Source organism: Macaca nemestrina, chromosome 1 (genome assembly GCF_043159975.1).
Source record: "Macaca nemestrina isolate mMacNem1 chromosome 1, mMacNem.hap1, whole genome shotgun sequence".
Classification (NCBI taxonomy): domain Eukaryota; kingdom Metazoa; phylum Chordata; class Mammalia; order Primates; family Cercopithecidae; genus Macaca; species Macaca nemestrina.
The window spans coordinates 166982820-166999491 of record NC_092125.1 but is presented as its reverse complement, the minus strand read 5'-3'; the positions used below and the strand labels follow the sequence as shown (position 1 = coordinate 166999491).

General features: G+C 39.1%; 1 protein-coding gene across 33 annotated transcripts in view; it reads left to right on the top strand.

Annotated features, from left to right (window-relative positions):
- Window positions 1-16672, top strand: part of LOC105498451 (SH3GL interacting endocytic adaptor 1) — a 216421-nt gene that overhangs the window by 84438 nt on the left and 115311 nt on the right. For 11 of the 33 annotated variants that reach the window (XM_071091756.1, XM_071091752.1, XM_011770582.2 and 8 more), the window contains 2 exons: window positions 6497-6560; window positions 13126-13150. In XM_071091756.1, coding sequence (XP_070947857.1) covers window positions 6497-6560; window positions 13126-13150 — 89 coding nt within the window. Of the gene's footprint in view, window positions 1-6496; window positions 6561-13125; window positions 13151-14138; window positions 14223-15999; window positions 16072-16672 lie in introns of all 33 variants that reach the window. The other 22 variants (XM_071091736.1, XM_071091719.1, XM_071091673.1 and 19 more) reach the window with 3 other exon arrangements.

The window sequence follows — 16672 nt, the reverse complement described above, 5'->3', positions numbered from 1 at the left end:
TAGACTATGAGGTGAGTAAGGAAGGTGGGCAAAAAAGAAGTGCTTTCTAAGACAGAACACCCTCTCCCGCAGGTTCTGCCTGCCCCAATATTAGAACCTGGCTTTGTCTTTGACTCTTTTCTGGTTTGTACCTGCCCCACCTCTCTTCCCACCCCAGTCCCTTTAAGTTAGCTTGGGTGGTAAGCCCATTTCTGCTAAGATGCTGTTAAGAAGGTGACCATTCTATATTTGGCACCTCTCCATGTTGTTCTGTTACCAGCTAGCAATGGAGTGGTAGGAATACAGGACAAGGAGAGAAAGGAGGGGTTATTGGCAGGACTCTCCACTTACACTTCTAGGAGACAGCATCGCGGGTTAAGGCCAGCAGTTTGGTCCTCAGTTTCTGCCTACAGAATGCAAACACTTCTGTGTCTTCTGTTTGGGACTCAGCTCCAGGAGTGTGACCTCCACTTGGCAATCTACAGAAACAGTCATCATTTTTATGGACAAAAATATTTCGGGTATGTTTTAAAAATAAAATAAAATAGAAATAAAACTAAACAAGCAAAAACTCTGTAGGTTCTTTGGAGTATCAGACTTTGATGTTTTACCGAAAATTAGTATAGAGTCCAAGTTTCCTTTTTTTTAAAGCCTTCCTCTAAACAATTCTCCTTTCAGTGTAAAATTTAAAAGTGGCTCAAATTCAAAATTTGATGTTTATTTAATGAATCCCTACAATTCCTATCAGTTGTACTCAGGAGAAAAGAAAATGGATAAAGATAGTTTATTTTTTCTGCTGTACAGTTTCTTCTTCACCTGCAGGTCTGTATACTTTAAAAGTCAGGACATTCTAAGGTACTTCATGGGCTTTTTTTTTAGTTAGTTTAGGGAAGCTTCAGAAAAAAACACCAGTAAACACACTAATTTTTGTTTCAAATTAAGAGAGTTATTTTTTAAAAGTTTTTTTAAAAAATGATGTTCAAACTGTTTTTGACCTGCAGTCTATCATAATGTACTAGCCGTTCTGACACTGTTATAAAAATACTACCCAAGACTGGGTAATTTATAAAGAAAAGGGGGTTTAATTGACTCACAGTTCCACATGGCTGGGGAGGCCTCAGGAAACTTACAATCATGGTGGAAGGCGAAAGGGAAGCAAGGTCCATCTTACATGGCAGTAGATGGGGGGGAGGGGGGGGGGGAATGTGCCACACTTAAAGCATAAGCTCTCGTGAGAACTCCCTCATTAGCATGGGGGAAATTGCCCCCATGATCCAATCACCTCCCACCAGGTCCCTCCCTTGACATGTGGGGATTACAATTCCAGATGTGACTTGAGTAGGGACATAGAGCCAAACCATATCACATAAAAAATGTATTTTATATCACCATCCAATTTGGCCAAGAGTTTCATGAAACAGTATTTATGCACGTTTTTCTGTTTCATTTTAAAATAGAGGTTTTGCCCTAACAAACTGCCTTCATAAGCTTCCAATGGGGCCTTATTTGCAGTTTGAAAAGGGGATTGAGAAATAGTGCCTCTCTTTTAATACAATTGCACAAATGATTTTAAAGAATGTTCTTTTCATGCGACATGGGGAGGTGAAAATAAACAAGATGCCCGCATGGATGGAGCTGCTGACTTCATGGAGTTCACCATCTAGTGGGACTAATATAATATTGTGATTTTAGGAGAACAGATCAAAGGAGCAAGCATCATGACAAAAATGCATTTGCTTATGAAAAGCTGTTTTGCAAACATCTGACACATGAGCAAGAAAAGCTGGATGTCCTGTTGTAAATTCTCATGGAAATATTACTTTCTTGATACTGAAGGTTACTATGAACAGGAATTCGTGACTGTATTGATTTCTTTACTAAATATTTGACAACTTTTTTGGCAAAACAAAACAAAAACAAAAGCAGTAACATATGCCACAAACTTTTAAGCCAATCTGCCTTGTTTCTTTCTTTTCTTCCCCACTTATTCCCCTCCTTGTCCTCCCTTGTCACAGAATAATCAGGCTTGAACTATTCCATTTCTTTTTTATCATGGTAAAATACAAACAAAATAAAATTTTCCATTTTGACCATTTTAGAGTGTAAATCTCAGTGGCATTTAGTACATTCTCAATGTCGTGCAACATAACCACCATCAAGTTCCAGAACTTTATATCACCCCAAAAGGAAACCTGTACTCATTAAGCAGCCACTCCCCTTTCCCCGTTCACTCAGCCTCTCTCAACCTCCAATCGGCTTTCTGTATTAATCAATTTGCCTACTCTGGAAATTTCATATAAATGATATAATGCAATATGTGGCTCTTTGCATTTGACTCCCTTCATTTAGCATAGTATTTTCAAGGTTCATTCATATTGTAGCCTGTATCAGTACTTTATTCCTTTTTATGGCTGAATAGTATTCCATTGCATGGCTAGGCCACATTTTGCTTATCCATTTGTCTGTTGATGGAGAGCTATTTCATTTTAAAAGGAATTTCATTCACAAGATAATTAGAAACTAAATGATTGGGCATATCTTTACAGCTTTTATTACATATGTATTATAAGCAGAGTCTGAAGGTTTTTGAAGAAATCTGGTGTCTCTGTAGGAGCCTGAGTATGAGAAGTACTCTGTATTCAGAAGTTCATGAGATTGTGCTGGGTCTCACCTATAAATTCAGGATTTTTCTGCATACATATGATGAATGAAACCACATTGGTGGATGAAATCACGCTCAGAAAAAGATGTAGAAGTCCCTAGGACAAAGCCCTGAATAACCCCAACATTCTGGGGAGTACTGGAGTAAGAGTAGCCTCCTGTTTCCTCACTGGGGATGAAGATAATAAAACTTAACTTAGGCAAACTCTCAGATTCACTACTTTAGGGAAAAATACCACCTACTTTTTCACAAAGTTTGTAAGAGATTTAAATGAGGCAACATATGCAACCAGTGCCTGGGCAATAGGCAGGACCTCAGCAGTGGTAGCTGGTAGTATTCTAATGACAAAACTTCTTCCCATTCTGTATTTTTGACACTATCACTATTATCTATTTCTACGTATATTGCTTTATTTATCTTATCTGGTAAGATATTGATGGCATTTGTCTGGTAACATTATAACCGGGCTGCCTAGTTTGAAATAAGTTTTCAACCTTTTAAAAATCCATTTATACTTAATTGTGTGTGTGTGTGTGTGTGTGTGTGTGTGTGTGTGTGTGTGTGTGTGTGTCTGTGGTTGTTTCCCACAACACCAAAAGAAGCTAAAGAAATCTGAATTCGGTGGAGAAGTTAGGGGCATAGGACAGACACACAGTGTGGCTGATGAATTACAGCAGTTTTGGATTCACATAGGAAAGTGTTCTCAATTCCATAGCTTGGGAGAGAACCATTCTAACCCCGGATTATCAAGACAGTAAAATTCTTTCCCTTTAGATGACTTTGTTTTGATGTTGGCAAGAGAAAAGTCATTGCATTTCTTAAAGGACACTTAGTTTTTGCCCTCCCATTTTTGGTAAAAAAATAATTGATAAAAAATTTATGCTCCACCCCAGAGGTAATTATACTGTAATTGTAACTACCTGAAGTGGAGAATCATTGGATATAGTGTTTTTAAAACTTATCAGATTATTGAACATAGTGTCTTAAATTTGTTATTCCTGTAAGATCTTTGACTATTGTTGCTCTCTGTTGAAGAGTTTCAGTATTTTTTGATGAATTCTCAAAAGACATGAGCACACCTCTCTTCACTCAATTTTAACGCAGTTGTTGCGATTGTTTTCTCCTTGGATCTTCTAAAAGATTCATTAAGGTATGAAAAACTGACTTTCATAACTTCATTTGCTTTAGTCTTTCAGTTTCCTTCATATTTTTTGTAAACTTCTTAAACCTTTCCACTTTTGAAGAAGTAAAATATTTTCAACCTTTTTTTTTTTTTTTCTTTTTTTTTTTGAGATTAAGTCTCACTCTGTCACCCAGGCTGGAGTGCAATGGCATGATCTTGGCTCACTGCAACCTCTGCCTCCCAGGTTCAAGCAATTCTCCCACCTCAGCCTCCAAAGTAGCTGGGACTACAGGTGTGTGCTCCCACACCAGGTTAATTTTTTGTGTTTTTAGTAGAGACGGGGTTTCACCATGTTGGCCAGGCTGGTCTCGAACTCCTGACCTCAAGTGATTCACCCGCCTCAGCCTCCCAAAGGGCTGGGATTACAAGCATGAGCCACTGAGCCTGGCCCAACATTTTTTTCTTATTCAACAATTTGATTAGGGCATTTTTTTCTAGAATTTCACATCTTTGGTGTATTCCTATTTACATTCTATGTATAAGTGTATTTCATGTGTTAAAAACATGATTTCCAGTGAAAGTAAAGCTACAGATATAGGCATGGCATTTTGTGAAGATGTGCAGATTCTTTCGTCTCTTATCATTGGCTGATTTGTTATAGGCTGAGAGGCTGAAACATAAAGGTAATGTAACTTATATTAAGCTATGCAATTAGAACTGATGCTGGGAATGGACCCTTTGCCTCCTGGATCCTGATTCGGTGCATTTTTTTTTTCACTGGGAAGTGGACAACTCATGATGTTCATGACCTAGTTCATGTTGGCTATTGTCCAAACTTGGTGGTCAAAACCAGCACAGGGTCTATGGAAAACTACTATTTCCCATTCTGTTACCAATTTAATACAAAGAGTACTGGAATGTGTGTATATTTTCTGATATATTTGGTAAGGCATGCTATTTTTTATCTCATAGGTCAAGTTACAGGAAATAACACACTCGAAACCCTGAGATGATAATAGCATTGGTTTTATAGGCCTGTAAAAACCAGTGGTGATTGCTAAATATGGCATTCATTGTGAGCTCAAAGCTAAATCAGAAGCAAAGAAAAGCCAATTAGGAGACTTGAAACCCAAGGAAAATTGTAGGGATAGACTGATGATTATGTAACTATGATACTTTGTCCTTATAAGGGAATAAGACATTTAGAGGTGAGAAAGAAATTTTTAATAAACAAAATAAAAAATAAAAGGGGAGAAGATGTTTCTAAATATTATGGGTGGGTAGTTTTAAATGTCAATATGTTTTCCTATAAGCTCATCATGTGGTAAGTAACGGAAAATAGTTTTATGTGGGAGGAGTTTTTAAAAAATTGACATTTTGAAGACCTAAATGTCTTAAATGGATGACTATTAAAATACAAAATTAGATGGAACAGAGACATTTTGAAGATTGTATTTGAGTAGTATCCTAAGAGGCAGATAATGAATGACTCAGATAATCTGAGTGGTTTGGGCTGACTCACATGTTTTGGAAAAACGTATCATCAACTCACTGATTCTGTCATTGTTTTTCCCTTTGTTCCACCTGGCAGTACCAAACAAATCTGAAATATCAGTGACTCTCTCAGCTCCAATTTCTCAAGAAGACTTTCCAAACCACCAATAACAAGTCTAAGGTTTGAATACATAAACATTTAATTTATTTGAATAATACTCACTAACAGACGCAGAAGGCATGTCTGTAACTATGGATCATGTAGCGGGTGGGAAACCCAAACAGCTTTGACAGGATGAGTAGAAAAGAACCAAGACTGTACTTGGCTTGTCAGGATGGAAGAAAAGGGCTTTCTTAGCTAGTGCTGCTTGAATGGTGCTTGCTGGAAGACATTTTAAATCACAAATATTATCTGGACTTAAAAATGAGGGAGCCTTGGCCTTTGTTCAAGAAAGGATCACAGTCTACTAGGGAAACTGACACAGAAACTAATAGGTGATACCATTTGATATATCCTACATATAAGAGCAACATTTTTGGGGGGAACACAGAATAATCAGTGTCTTACGCCTCCAGGATTAAGAGGCCCTACAGAAGGAGTGGCATTTGTCCTGGGCCTTAAAGGATGAAGTGAAATTCTAAATGTCCACAAAATAGGGAAAGCATTTCAATCACAAGTAAGGACCACACAAGAAAGAAAGAAATACAGGAGTGCAAATTTTGGGGTGTGTTCAGAGAATGGTTCATAATTCAGTGCAGCCACAGACTGGAGAAGGTAGTAAAAGATAAGATGGGAATACGGGACACAGAGATGTGTCAGATCTGTGCAGTTCTCTTGGCATGGGTCACATGATCTCTGTCTTGGCATTATCCCAGTCTAAAGAATATGTCTAACCTGAAAATGGCTATTCTTCTAAATCTGTGATTTGACTTCTTGGCAGAACCCCAATATGGGTGATGAATAACAGTAGTCTAAGAAAATCTTACAATCTTTTCTATACCCATGCATCCTTGTGTTGCTTATAGTGCTAAGAACTTATGGTGTGAAGTCCTTGATAGATAACTATTGAAAAATGTATTAATGAGTCATATGAATATGCAAACACACATACCTATACATACAACTTCAGAAACTTCATTGCTTTCTAAACATTCAAGTCTAACTGGTGTGTTACAACTTTCAAAATATGTTCACTTGAATGTTGCTGAGTTTTTGATCCTTTGCTGTTTTCCCACAGGATTGAAAAAACGTACAAGGAAGGCCTTTGGAATACGGAAGAAAGAAAAGGACACTGATTCTACGTATGTACTTTAGGAGTTTGCCTCCTCGAAGAAGCTATTTGCATAAGAGATGCTCTTGTCACAGTCAATATAAGATTGCCACAAAGTTTTCTCAGATATTGTGTACTATTTGCTTTCCCCATTTCTGAGTAAATTGTAATTATTCAATATAAACAGTTCTTAGATTTATGCTAAAAAGGTAAAAATTTTTCATCACATGTTCAGTTTTTAATCATGTGTTTCTTTCTTTTCTTTTTAAATCATTACACTTCCCAGCAGTCTCAGGAGGCGGAAAATGTGACTGTTAATTTTATGAAGGATAAAAAGAATTCATTTCCACATATAGAGTTGAGCCTATGATCTGAACTAAAGAAATAACAAAACACCTGTTTGGATAGATTAGACCTAGCCAGAAACAGAAATGTAGACTACATAACATCTCAAAGCTCTTACTTGAGATGCCAAGATTTTGTACAAGCCGAATTGTAAATCAACCAACAGAATTCAGGCATGATTGGATATTTAGCAGTGAATAAGAAACAAAAGCCAGAAACAACTGTGGGGATGCTTTTACATATTTAAGTGATCATATCCAAGAGAATTAGTTGCCCACAGACACTGATAGACCCTGAAAATGTCCAATGACATAACAGTTTCATTCCACTAACTTCCTTCCACGTATTTGACCATCTTGAATTCTCCTGCAGAAGTATTTGGCTCTGACACAAAATCTCAGTAGACTTTTGGAGCCAAGCAGGTAACTTATATACGTGAAGTCCACTGGCCAGGAACTTGAGACTCCATCCCACAACCAGTATAGGGAGAGCACAGCTGCAGATGGTTGTGACCAGGTAGAAATGCAGATCTGATGTAGTTTGCTGTACATCAGAATTGAACCCATTATACCCCTCATTTGGCTAGAATCTCTGAAAGAAAGTTAGAAAAAGGGAACAGCAATAGTTGTATGGGCATAGGTGAAAATGAAGAAAGCCACATTTATTCTCACCTTTAGCTTTTCATTCTGTATATTTTTATCATGCATAAATTTTATCACAAGATCCTGAGTATTTCCCTGAGCCTTTGTCCTTTAAGAATTTATGATTCATGAGACAAAATATCTACTACACAAATTAAAGTATTGTTTATACAACTAATGAGGTAACATATTTGAAATGACTCATATGGTACCTAATACTTAGTAAATGCTCAGCAAATGGCAGCTACTGGTACTCTTATTATTACTGACACAAATTAATATGTGTAAGTTCCTTACAAGCAACTAAGATGGGATTTCATGGGAATTTGAGGGTGAAAAATCTCATATTTGGATTGATGATCAGTGATGCTTCAGGGTAGGGGAGGAGACTTGGGTTTGGCCTTCAAGAAGATGAGGATGTGTATTTCATGCAAAGGGAACAACAAAAGCAAAAGCAGAAAGGTAGAAAAGTCCAGTAGGCATTTATTGACATGACAAATGGGGCAGTTTGTCTACTTGGGAGTTACAGGTAAAGGTGATAATGGAAGGCAAGGCTGGAAAGGAGACCAGGACCAGATAGGAAGGGCCTTAAGTACCAGGCTGAGGTGTGTGGGCTACTTCCATAGGCAGTGGGCCACCTTGAAACCTTGAAAGTTTTTTAAGCCAAAGAGTGTAAAGGATTGGGGGGACGAAGTTATTTTTTGTCTAGATGCCAAATATTAAGTTCTTATATTTTCTTTTTTCATTTTCTTTTGTAACTATTTATTTCATGGATATTACATTTACTGTTGTCCTGCAAATTTTTCTAAATAACTAAGTTAGGAATATTTTTCTGAGGATTATATAAATTACATTGTTTCTTAAGAAGTTTGCCATTTTCTAATCATTAACCACCCAGAATATGTGCTGATGCCTTCACTAGATCAGAAGACCTGGGCTGTAGTCCCAGCACGGCCCAAACTCCATGGCTTTGGGAATTACCCTTTACTTTGCTGGGCCTCATTTTCCACACCTGTAAACAACAACAAAGAAATTTACACTAAATGGAATCGAATTTCCCTAAAGGGCCAGACACTATGTGAGTCACATAAGGGAAGGCATTATAGGATTCGTAGTGCCAGGTGTTGTGTGGGACACTATTCGATGGATCTCAGGAGAACATCGTTAACAGAAACTAAATCCATTTCTGAAGGAAGACAATGTCTGTAACTGACCAAACCGGAGATTTCTGGCATGCGAGGAAAGTTAAAAAGGAAAAAGCTTTCTTGAGAGAGAAGAGGTTGAACAATCTCTTCAGGGCAGGCTGCACTAATTTACATGTAGCCAAAGCACTACTCTTCCATCACCATTTCTGAAGTTATTAAAATAACTGAGTTATTCCTCGCAGCTATGGGTAGAGGCCAAATATGTCTCTGAGGTACTCTAATAAGACATTTGTTTAAAGAATCCCAAGTATCCTCCGTTAACTTCTTGTCATTTGAGAGTCCCAAATTACTTATGTGATAGCAAAATAGCTGAAGCTGGTTCCACCATCAGTAATGGTCAAAGAACAAGCTGTTTAGTATGTTTAGTATAAGCCTTTGCTTTTCATGAACTCCCTAATGCTTTCATGAACTCTGTAATTTGATCACATATCATTCTCGGAAAAGAAATCATAAATGCAAAGAGGTTGGGAAAGCGCTCTAGCAATTTGCTGTCCCTTCAGCTTTAGTAAATGCTTATGTTTGTCTGTGATCATTGAAACCTTGTTGATGCAAACTGTTTTTCAGGGCTGCTACAACTCACTATGGGTTGCTCAGCAACCTGCTAGGGTAGACACCAGAACCAACTTCAGCTGATTGAACCTCCTTAGATGTACAGTGGGCTTATGACCAGAGTTTCCTGATTTGATCATCATTGCAGCAGCTGGTAGGGGAAGGGAGAGAGCTTGTGCTAAGTGGCAGGCCCTGTGCAGGGCATATGTTGCGCTGATATCCTTTTTAGTCTTCCTAGTAATTAAATAACGTTAGCAGCAATACGTCAATTTTAAAGAGAAATATCAGTGCCAAAGGAGGTTAAGTAATTTTCTGAAGGCTACTCAGAAACTAAGACTTGGAGTCCATATTCTAGTCTAAAATCCAGTGTCTGTGCTTTCATCACCAAAAAGAAAAAATATCAATGGGTAGAACTAAAACCCAGACAAATAGGAGGGTTAAAAAAAAAAAAAAGTAGTTACAAAAGGCAACTGAAACTTTAAAAAATAGATCCCAAAAGTCCATGGTAGATGATTCTTTTTAAAATAGAAGTCAGCAAATACAATAAGTCTGCCATGAAAAAGAAAAAAATTATTTTAAAATACAATATAAAACCTCAGGGGGTTAGAAAGTGAAATTAGAACACATGCCCAACTGTCTGAGGCTGCTAAAATCTCTTCACTCCCTATCCTGGGTTATAGTGTATAAAAATTATTATTCTAGAAAACATTTAATGAGCATTTACTATGTTCTAGGGACCGTTTCAGGTTCTTCTCTTTTGTTAGTCCACTGAATCCTCTAATAGCCCTATGGGGTATATACTGTTATGCTGGCTATTTTATAGATAAAGAAACCAAGAAAAAAAGGGGTGAAGTAATTTGCCCAAGCTTCTGCAGCTAGGAAATTGACACTGGTTGATCCCAGGCAGTCTGGCATTGGAGCCGGTGCCCTTAGCCACCATGCTCACTGACTGCATTGGACACATGAGCCACATTTCCATTAGTAGAGAAGACGAAGGATCAGAATAGGACTCCAGTGCCACTATGTACAATCACAGTTTCTCTGATTAAAAATTGTGAAAGACCATCCCAACAGCTGCAATAAGTATGAGGTCAAGTGCCTCCCCTTTAAGATCCCCTACTGATAGGACCTTGTACCTGGATCCACAGTGGGCAACACCACAGCCAGGCCAATCTCCGAGCTTTTGCCGCATCTATTGCTTGCGGTTCCCAAAGGCATCCCCACATGGATCAGTGCCTCTGAACACATCCTACCCAAAAGTTGATGCAATCACCTCTCTCCCAGCTCCGTTAGTAAGGTTGGAGTCCTAGTAAGAAATACTCATATATAGAGACCTTAAGTCCTAGTAAGTTGAAGTCCTAATAAGAAATACTCAGTATATTGGCCAGGCACCATGGCTCACACCTGTAATTCCAGTACTTTGGAAAGCTGAGGTAGGTGGATTATCTGAGGTCAGGAGTTCGAGACCAACCTAGTCAACATGGTGAAACCGCTTCTCTACTAAAAATAAAAATTAGCTGGGCGTAGTGACGCATGCCTATAATCTCAGCTACTTGGAAGGCTGAGCCAGGAGAATCACTTGAACCTGGGAGGCAGACATCACAATGAGCTGAGATTGTGCCATTACACACCAGCCTGGGTGACAAGAGCAAAACTCCATCTCGAAAGAGAGAGAGAGAGGAAGGAAGGAAGGAAGGAAGGAAGGAAGGAAGGAAGGAAGGAAGGAAGGAAGGAAGGAAGGAAGGAAGGAAGGAAGGGAGGGAGGGAGGGAGGGAGGGAGGGAGGGAGGGAGGGAGGGAGGGAGGGAGGGAGGAAGGGAGAGAGAGAGGGAGAAAAAAAGAAAGAAAGAAAGAAAAAAAAAAGAAAGATAGAATGAAAGAAAGAAAGAGAGAGAGAGAAAGAAAGAAAGAGAAAGAAAAAGAAAGAAAGAAAGAAAGAAAGAAAGAAAGAAAGAAAGAAAGAAAGAAAGAAAGAAAGAAAGAAAGAAAGAAAGAAAGAAAGAAAGAAAGAGAGAGAGACAGGCAGACTAAGTATATAGATATAAAAAAGAGAATTGGCTTTGATGAGTATGAATTGGTACCTATTCTCAGTGCTCTCCTACTAGCCTGGGCTTACTATGACCATGATAACCTACTGGATTTACTCACTTGTTTCATTCTCTCTGTGATGAATATGTTTTCATTATTTTTATCCTTTGGTCCTAACCAATCGCCTGGCTCATCACAAGTACTTTTGTCAGCTAAGATTCTTCCTATCGTTCTATTTTAAATAGAATTTTTTCAAACTGGTTAATTTCCACATCCAAGTAATGTCCAAAAGTCTCAAGATTTCTGTCAATTCCCATGGTCTTTCAATATTAGGATGTTCTCTGTTTCTTGCCCCTCTATCACTGATTCACCTTTGCATCTCTGTGGACACAGAACTCACTAGTTATGAAAAATATGCACTCTGTCAAGTGTATTATAATCCAAGTAGAATATTCCGCTAATTTTGAAGGGATGTTGGTGGGGAAAGGGAATCACACCTTGGAGTCTAGATGGCATCCCACCAACTCTCTGCATTGCTCTCTCTCTCTCTCTCTTTTCTCACTGGCTCCCTGCCATTAAGCAATAATTCTCTTACCTGATTGCACCTTCTGAAGAATGATTCCAACCCCACACCAAACTCCTCAAGATATCACAGTTCACCTTAAGCACTTATTAAGGTTTTCTTCCAAATAATGCAGGTCCCTTTCCAAGCGTAATAAGTATCCCTGTATTTTTTGCCCCTTAAAAACTGAATTAAAATGGGAAGTTACAAAATTACAGTGGCTACCTTCTAGTTTCTCCGTCTGCTCCTCTAATCCAGTTTTCCAAAATACCCCTAATACTTTAAAGTCCAGTGTGGCTGCAAGTGGGCAGTTTCGTGTTTCTAGTGAAGAGATATCTTGGAAGAGAAAAGGAATTATAAGCAACTCACAGTTTTGAATACCATGTGTCAGGAACTGTTGTAAGTTCTCTCTATATTACCTTATTTAAACTGGCTTAGAGAGGTTAAGTGTTCAAGGTCACAGAGCTATTTGGACACCCAGCTTCATCTTACTCAAAAGCCCTTGCTCTTGACTACTGCAGCATGGTGCCACCATAGAATAGCTGCCCTGGGCTTTAGTCATCAGAAGGAGCCATTTAGCAAAATGTTGTTCTCCATTTCCTGCTCTTCTATAATGGAAGGAGAAGTAAACATAGAAATACAGAGGAAAGTACCAATTCTCAAAATAAAGTTGAAAAATACCACAGAAGCTTTCTCATGTAGGAGGCAATTCAGGACCATTCACAGAAGCAAAGATATAAGGGCTGGGGTCAGTGATTCTCTCCTGCAATCCCAGCTTCTCAGGAGGCTGACGCAGAGGTTCACTGGAGCCCAGCAGTTCAAGGCTGTAGTATGCTTTTGATTGTGCCTGTGAATAGCCCCTGCACTCCAGCCTGGGCAACATAGCAAGACCCCATCTCTTAAAAATACACAGGTGAGACAGCACATTGGTTTACTTGCCTCATGATAGTTTTAAATGGAGCCAGCTAGAGGAGTGGAGTCTCTTTAATAAACTCTCCTCTCAAAAATGAACCAAGGCACTACCCTACCCACTTGTGGCTTTGGGCTCCAGCTTTTTAATGAGAATTTCCTTCCCACATACACATACCCCACACTTAAATATCACTCAACCAATTTGTTTTGATTTAGTTTTCATTAGCCAGGTTTACCAGGGCAGGAATGCTGGGGAAGGGGAGGGTAGTGGTTAATGGTTCTTACTGCTGTACTTTAGTCTATGTGGCAAGAATGATTCCTTAGCATAATAGCTATCAATTTCTTTTTGTTACAGAGGTTCACCAGATAGAGATGGAATTGTAAGTATTTAAATAACCATTTTTACTGAGTTTGTGTCAATATATGCTGTGTTTAAATTTCTCAAAGCCCCATTTTTTTTTTCCTGTATGGAAAAAAATACCTTGAATGACTTTTTAGACCTCTTACTATTGTAATTTTCTATATTAATTGCATGGGACATAAATGTAGTCTTGGTCAAGCTAGATTTATTTATGGCATTTACCTAAAACCCTGCCCCAGAGCAGGCAGGCCAACAGATGGTGGGTCGCAAGCCAGACAGTTCATGCAGGGGCTGCTCCCATCAACTGTTATTTCATTTCCAATTTAATGATGCAAAAGTTCATTATGGGAGAATGTTTTTCTCCGACAGAGGCCACAAAGTTGTAATGAAGCTGAGATCCAAGAAAATTGAAAGAAGCTTTTCCCCTTTAGTAGTTGTGCTGCAGATACATTTTCTATATTAAATTCAAAAGTAGGAGATGGTCTTGAAAACCACTTAAGCCTGAATTTACAGTCTGAAAGAGGAAAAAGTGTCCACTGGGTTTAGATCTAACAGTTAGCTGTGACTCCTTACTGGCCGCCAGAATTCTTGCTTTTTAAAGAAGTCCGTGGTGCATGGGCTTAGATTTATCCGAGTTGCGCTTATGGGAGTCTGCACCGACTCCTAAAATGACTTCCTTCAAATCTAAATCAGATGCCTATTCAGAAGGTTCAAAAGAACAGCTGTTACTGAAAAAAAAAAATGGACTTACATTAGGCTCATTGGGCTGGAGTGGGAACTAAAATAAACCTGATGGTTAAAAAATTTCTTAAATCACCCTTCACAATATTATACCTAAACTGGGGTGTTAATTGCAGCTATAGCAGGAATTTTTCTTCCACACTTGACTCAAGGTTCTTAGCTTTGGGGTGCCTTTTGCTTTCGTGTGGTTCTCACCATGAAATGTTAAGAAAATAGACTGAAATTGATCAGACATTGGGTAACACTATAATCAAGGCTCTATTCAGCAGGGGAAAAAAAAGACCCAGAAGACTCAGCTTCTCCTCACCTCTTGCTTCTGGCTCAGAGCCCTCTCGTTAACTCTGTCTCAGGTACTCTCTGCTTCTGTGTCTCTTCTTTGCTTCTGGCTTGGTCCCCTCCCTGGGTTCTCTGGTCCCCTCTGACCTTTGCAAACTCTGTTAGCTACTCTGCTTCCTATCCTCGCTGCTCCCAGACTGGATTGCTGTTTCTTGCTTCTCTACCTGTGCCACTCTCAGTCTTGTCCTCATTTTCTTTCTCCGAACCCCTGCTCATTGTCTCTAAGGCCCCTTGCTGCGTCACTATTCTCTGTGTTCTGAACAGCACCAGTTTAAATCTCTGGTAGAATGTGCACCCTGGTACCTGGTACAGCAGCTGACACGTGGCAGGCAATGATGAGTATGTGCTGCATTAATGAACCCAGCAGTCATTCTGGGGATGCATCCCCCCAGGGCAGGGCTTCATGCCTGAGTTCCCCAAGTCCTTCACCATTCCAAATCATATGAAGTTCTTTATTAGCAGTCGTGCCCACTTGGTTACTTAATTAGAAATGCCATAAATATCACTGATCGTGATTATTAGGAAAGATAAATTAGTTAATTTTGACTTCTTAGAAAATAACACAGACCTGTTCCGGAAAAGGCTACATTCAAAATAAATGCACTTCCTCAGAAACAGGCTTTATAGGTAATTGGACATTATTAGCCAGCTGCTGGTTTTACTATTTAGAAATGTTCTCCAAGCTTTCCACGTTTACTATGGTCACTGAATCTTAGAAACCAGTGCTATCTGAGTTTCTATCTGCATTCAGTTCTCAGAGATACCAACCTGATTTTCCTTCAAACTCAGACTGATTTCTTCAGCCCTTGTTTCTATAGACCCAGTCCACTTTTGCTTAACTGATATAGCTTTCAAATTATTGCCTTTTGAATGTCAAGTGTTGAAATGTGTGGTTTCATTAATGTAGTTCCACAAACTACAGGTGGTGGTGCACCTACCTAATGTTGATAAACTACTTGGTGAACATAAACTTTAATGTACTGTTGTTTATTTAATGCCAGTTTCTCAAAATCCAACGAAGCTCATCTCTGGTGACAATGCTTCTGAGGTTTAACCTATAGAGGCTTCGTGGCAGGGCTGCATGCATGAAGGTGGGCCTTGCTCCCCACTGGCTGAATGTACCCGTCACTGGCAGAGCTGTCTGTCATGGTGTCCAAGTGTGACGATGCATCCTAACCTAGACACAAACTCTAATTTGTGCAGGGCAAACTAACTTTTTTCTAAGCAGTTCCAGTTTCCCTCCACACATAAACTTGGAGCATCAGGGTCATAGCCCTTGCTGTGCAAAGGTCATTTTTTATCACCCTGAACAGGTGTGCAGGAAAGGGCACAGATTTGGAGCTGTCAGCTGTGTGTGCTGTATGTATTGGTGACCCGCAGGAAGGCTTTGATCCAGGCTAAACTGAACTTTTCCCACTTAGGTTAGAAATACAAACATTTTTATTCCGTCTCTTCTTGTGTGTCCTTGTGCCTGTTCTCTACGTGTAAATTAAATGCTGGCTGTATAAGAAATAGATCCACATGGTCCCTAGTGCCTGGGACACATCTTCTTCCTCCTCCCTTCTTCTCTTGGCCTAACCAAGCTGGCCTGCTGAATAGAGCCTCATTATGGGCCCCAAAGTCCACCCTTTGCTTAAGGAACCCTGCCAAGATTGGTAGGCCGTATGATTTGGCCTAGAGATGGTTTCTTCTATGGTATGTTTGCTGACTCCATGTAATTCTTTATATGTGTCTTGAAGAACAAGCAGATCTTTTAACCACTTTTTTCTACATGAAAACAATCAATTCCAGCAGCCCAGCCCACACGAACCACCCTACAATAGCAAAGCAGAGTGTGCGCGTGAAGGAGGAAAAAAAGTTTCGGTAAGGAAACAGATTTTAGTTTAAAATTTCCAAAGGGTTATTAAAAACAGTGAGTAAAATCCCAATTTAAAATTTGGAAAACACAGTAGTTTTCATTTACTCCATTTAAGAAAACACTTAGGTATTTCCAAATTACTTCTTGAATATCTGGGGCCAATTTTTAAATTAACCATACAGACTTTATGGACTGACATCTGAATGTACTTTTAAAGAGTAATCACACCTAAAAGATGTGTGTTTCCTGTTTCATCGACAAAGGACAGGAATTCAAATTTTAAAAAGAATCTACTATCTACAAAGAGGCCTTTGGCTATAATGGAAATACCACCACATAAACTGGGTAGTCATTTCTTAGGATAAGCACTATCTCAATAACATCAGGAATTTGGCAGAAACTTGATCTGTAGGAACCAGTGTATTTGACCAAAGAACATGGAGTCAGGGATGCAGACCCTAGCCCAAACTCTGTGGTACCTATAGCTGTATTGTACATTATGGTAGCCACATGTGACTATTTAATTAAAATTCAGTTCCTCGGTTGCACTTGACACATTTCAAGTACTCCATAGCCACTTGTGGCTAGTGGCTGCCATCATGGATA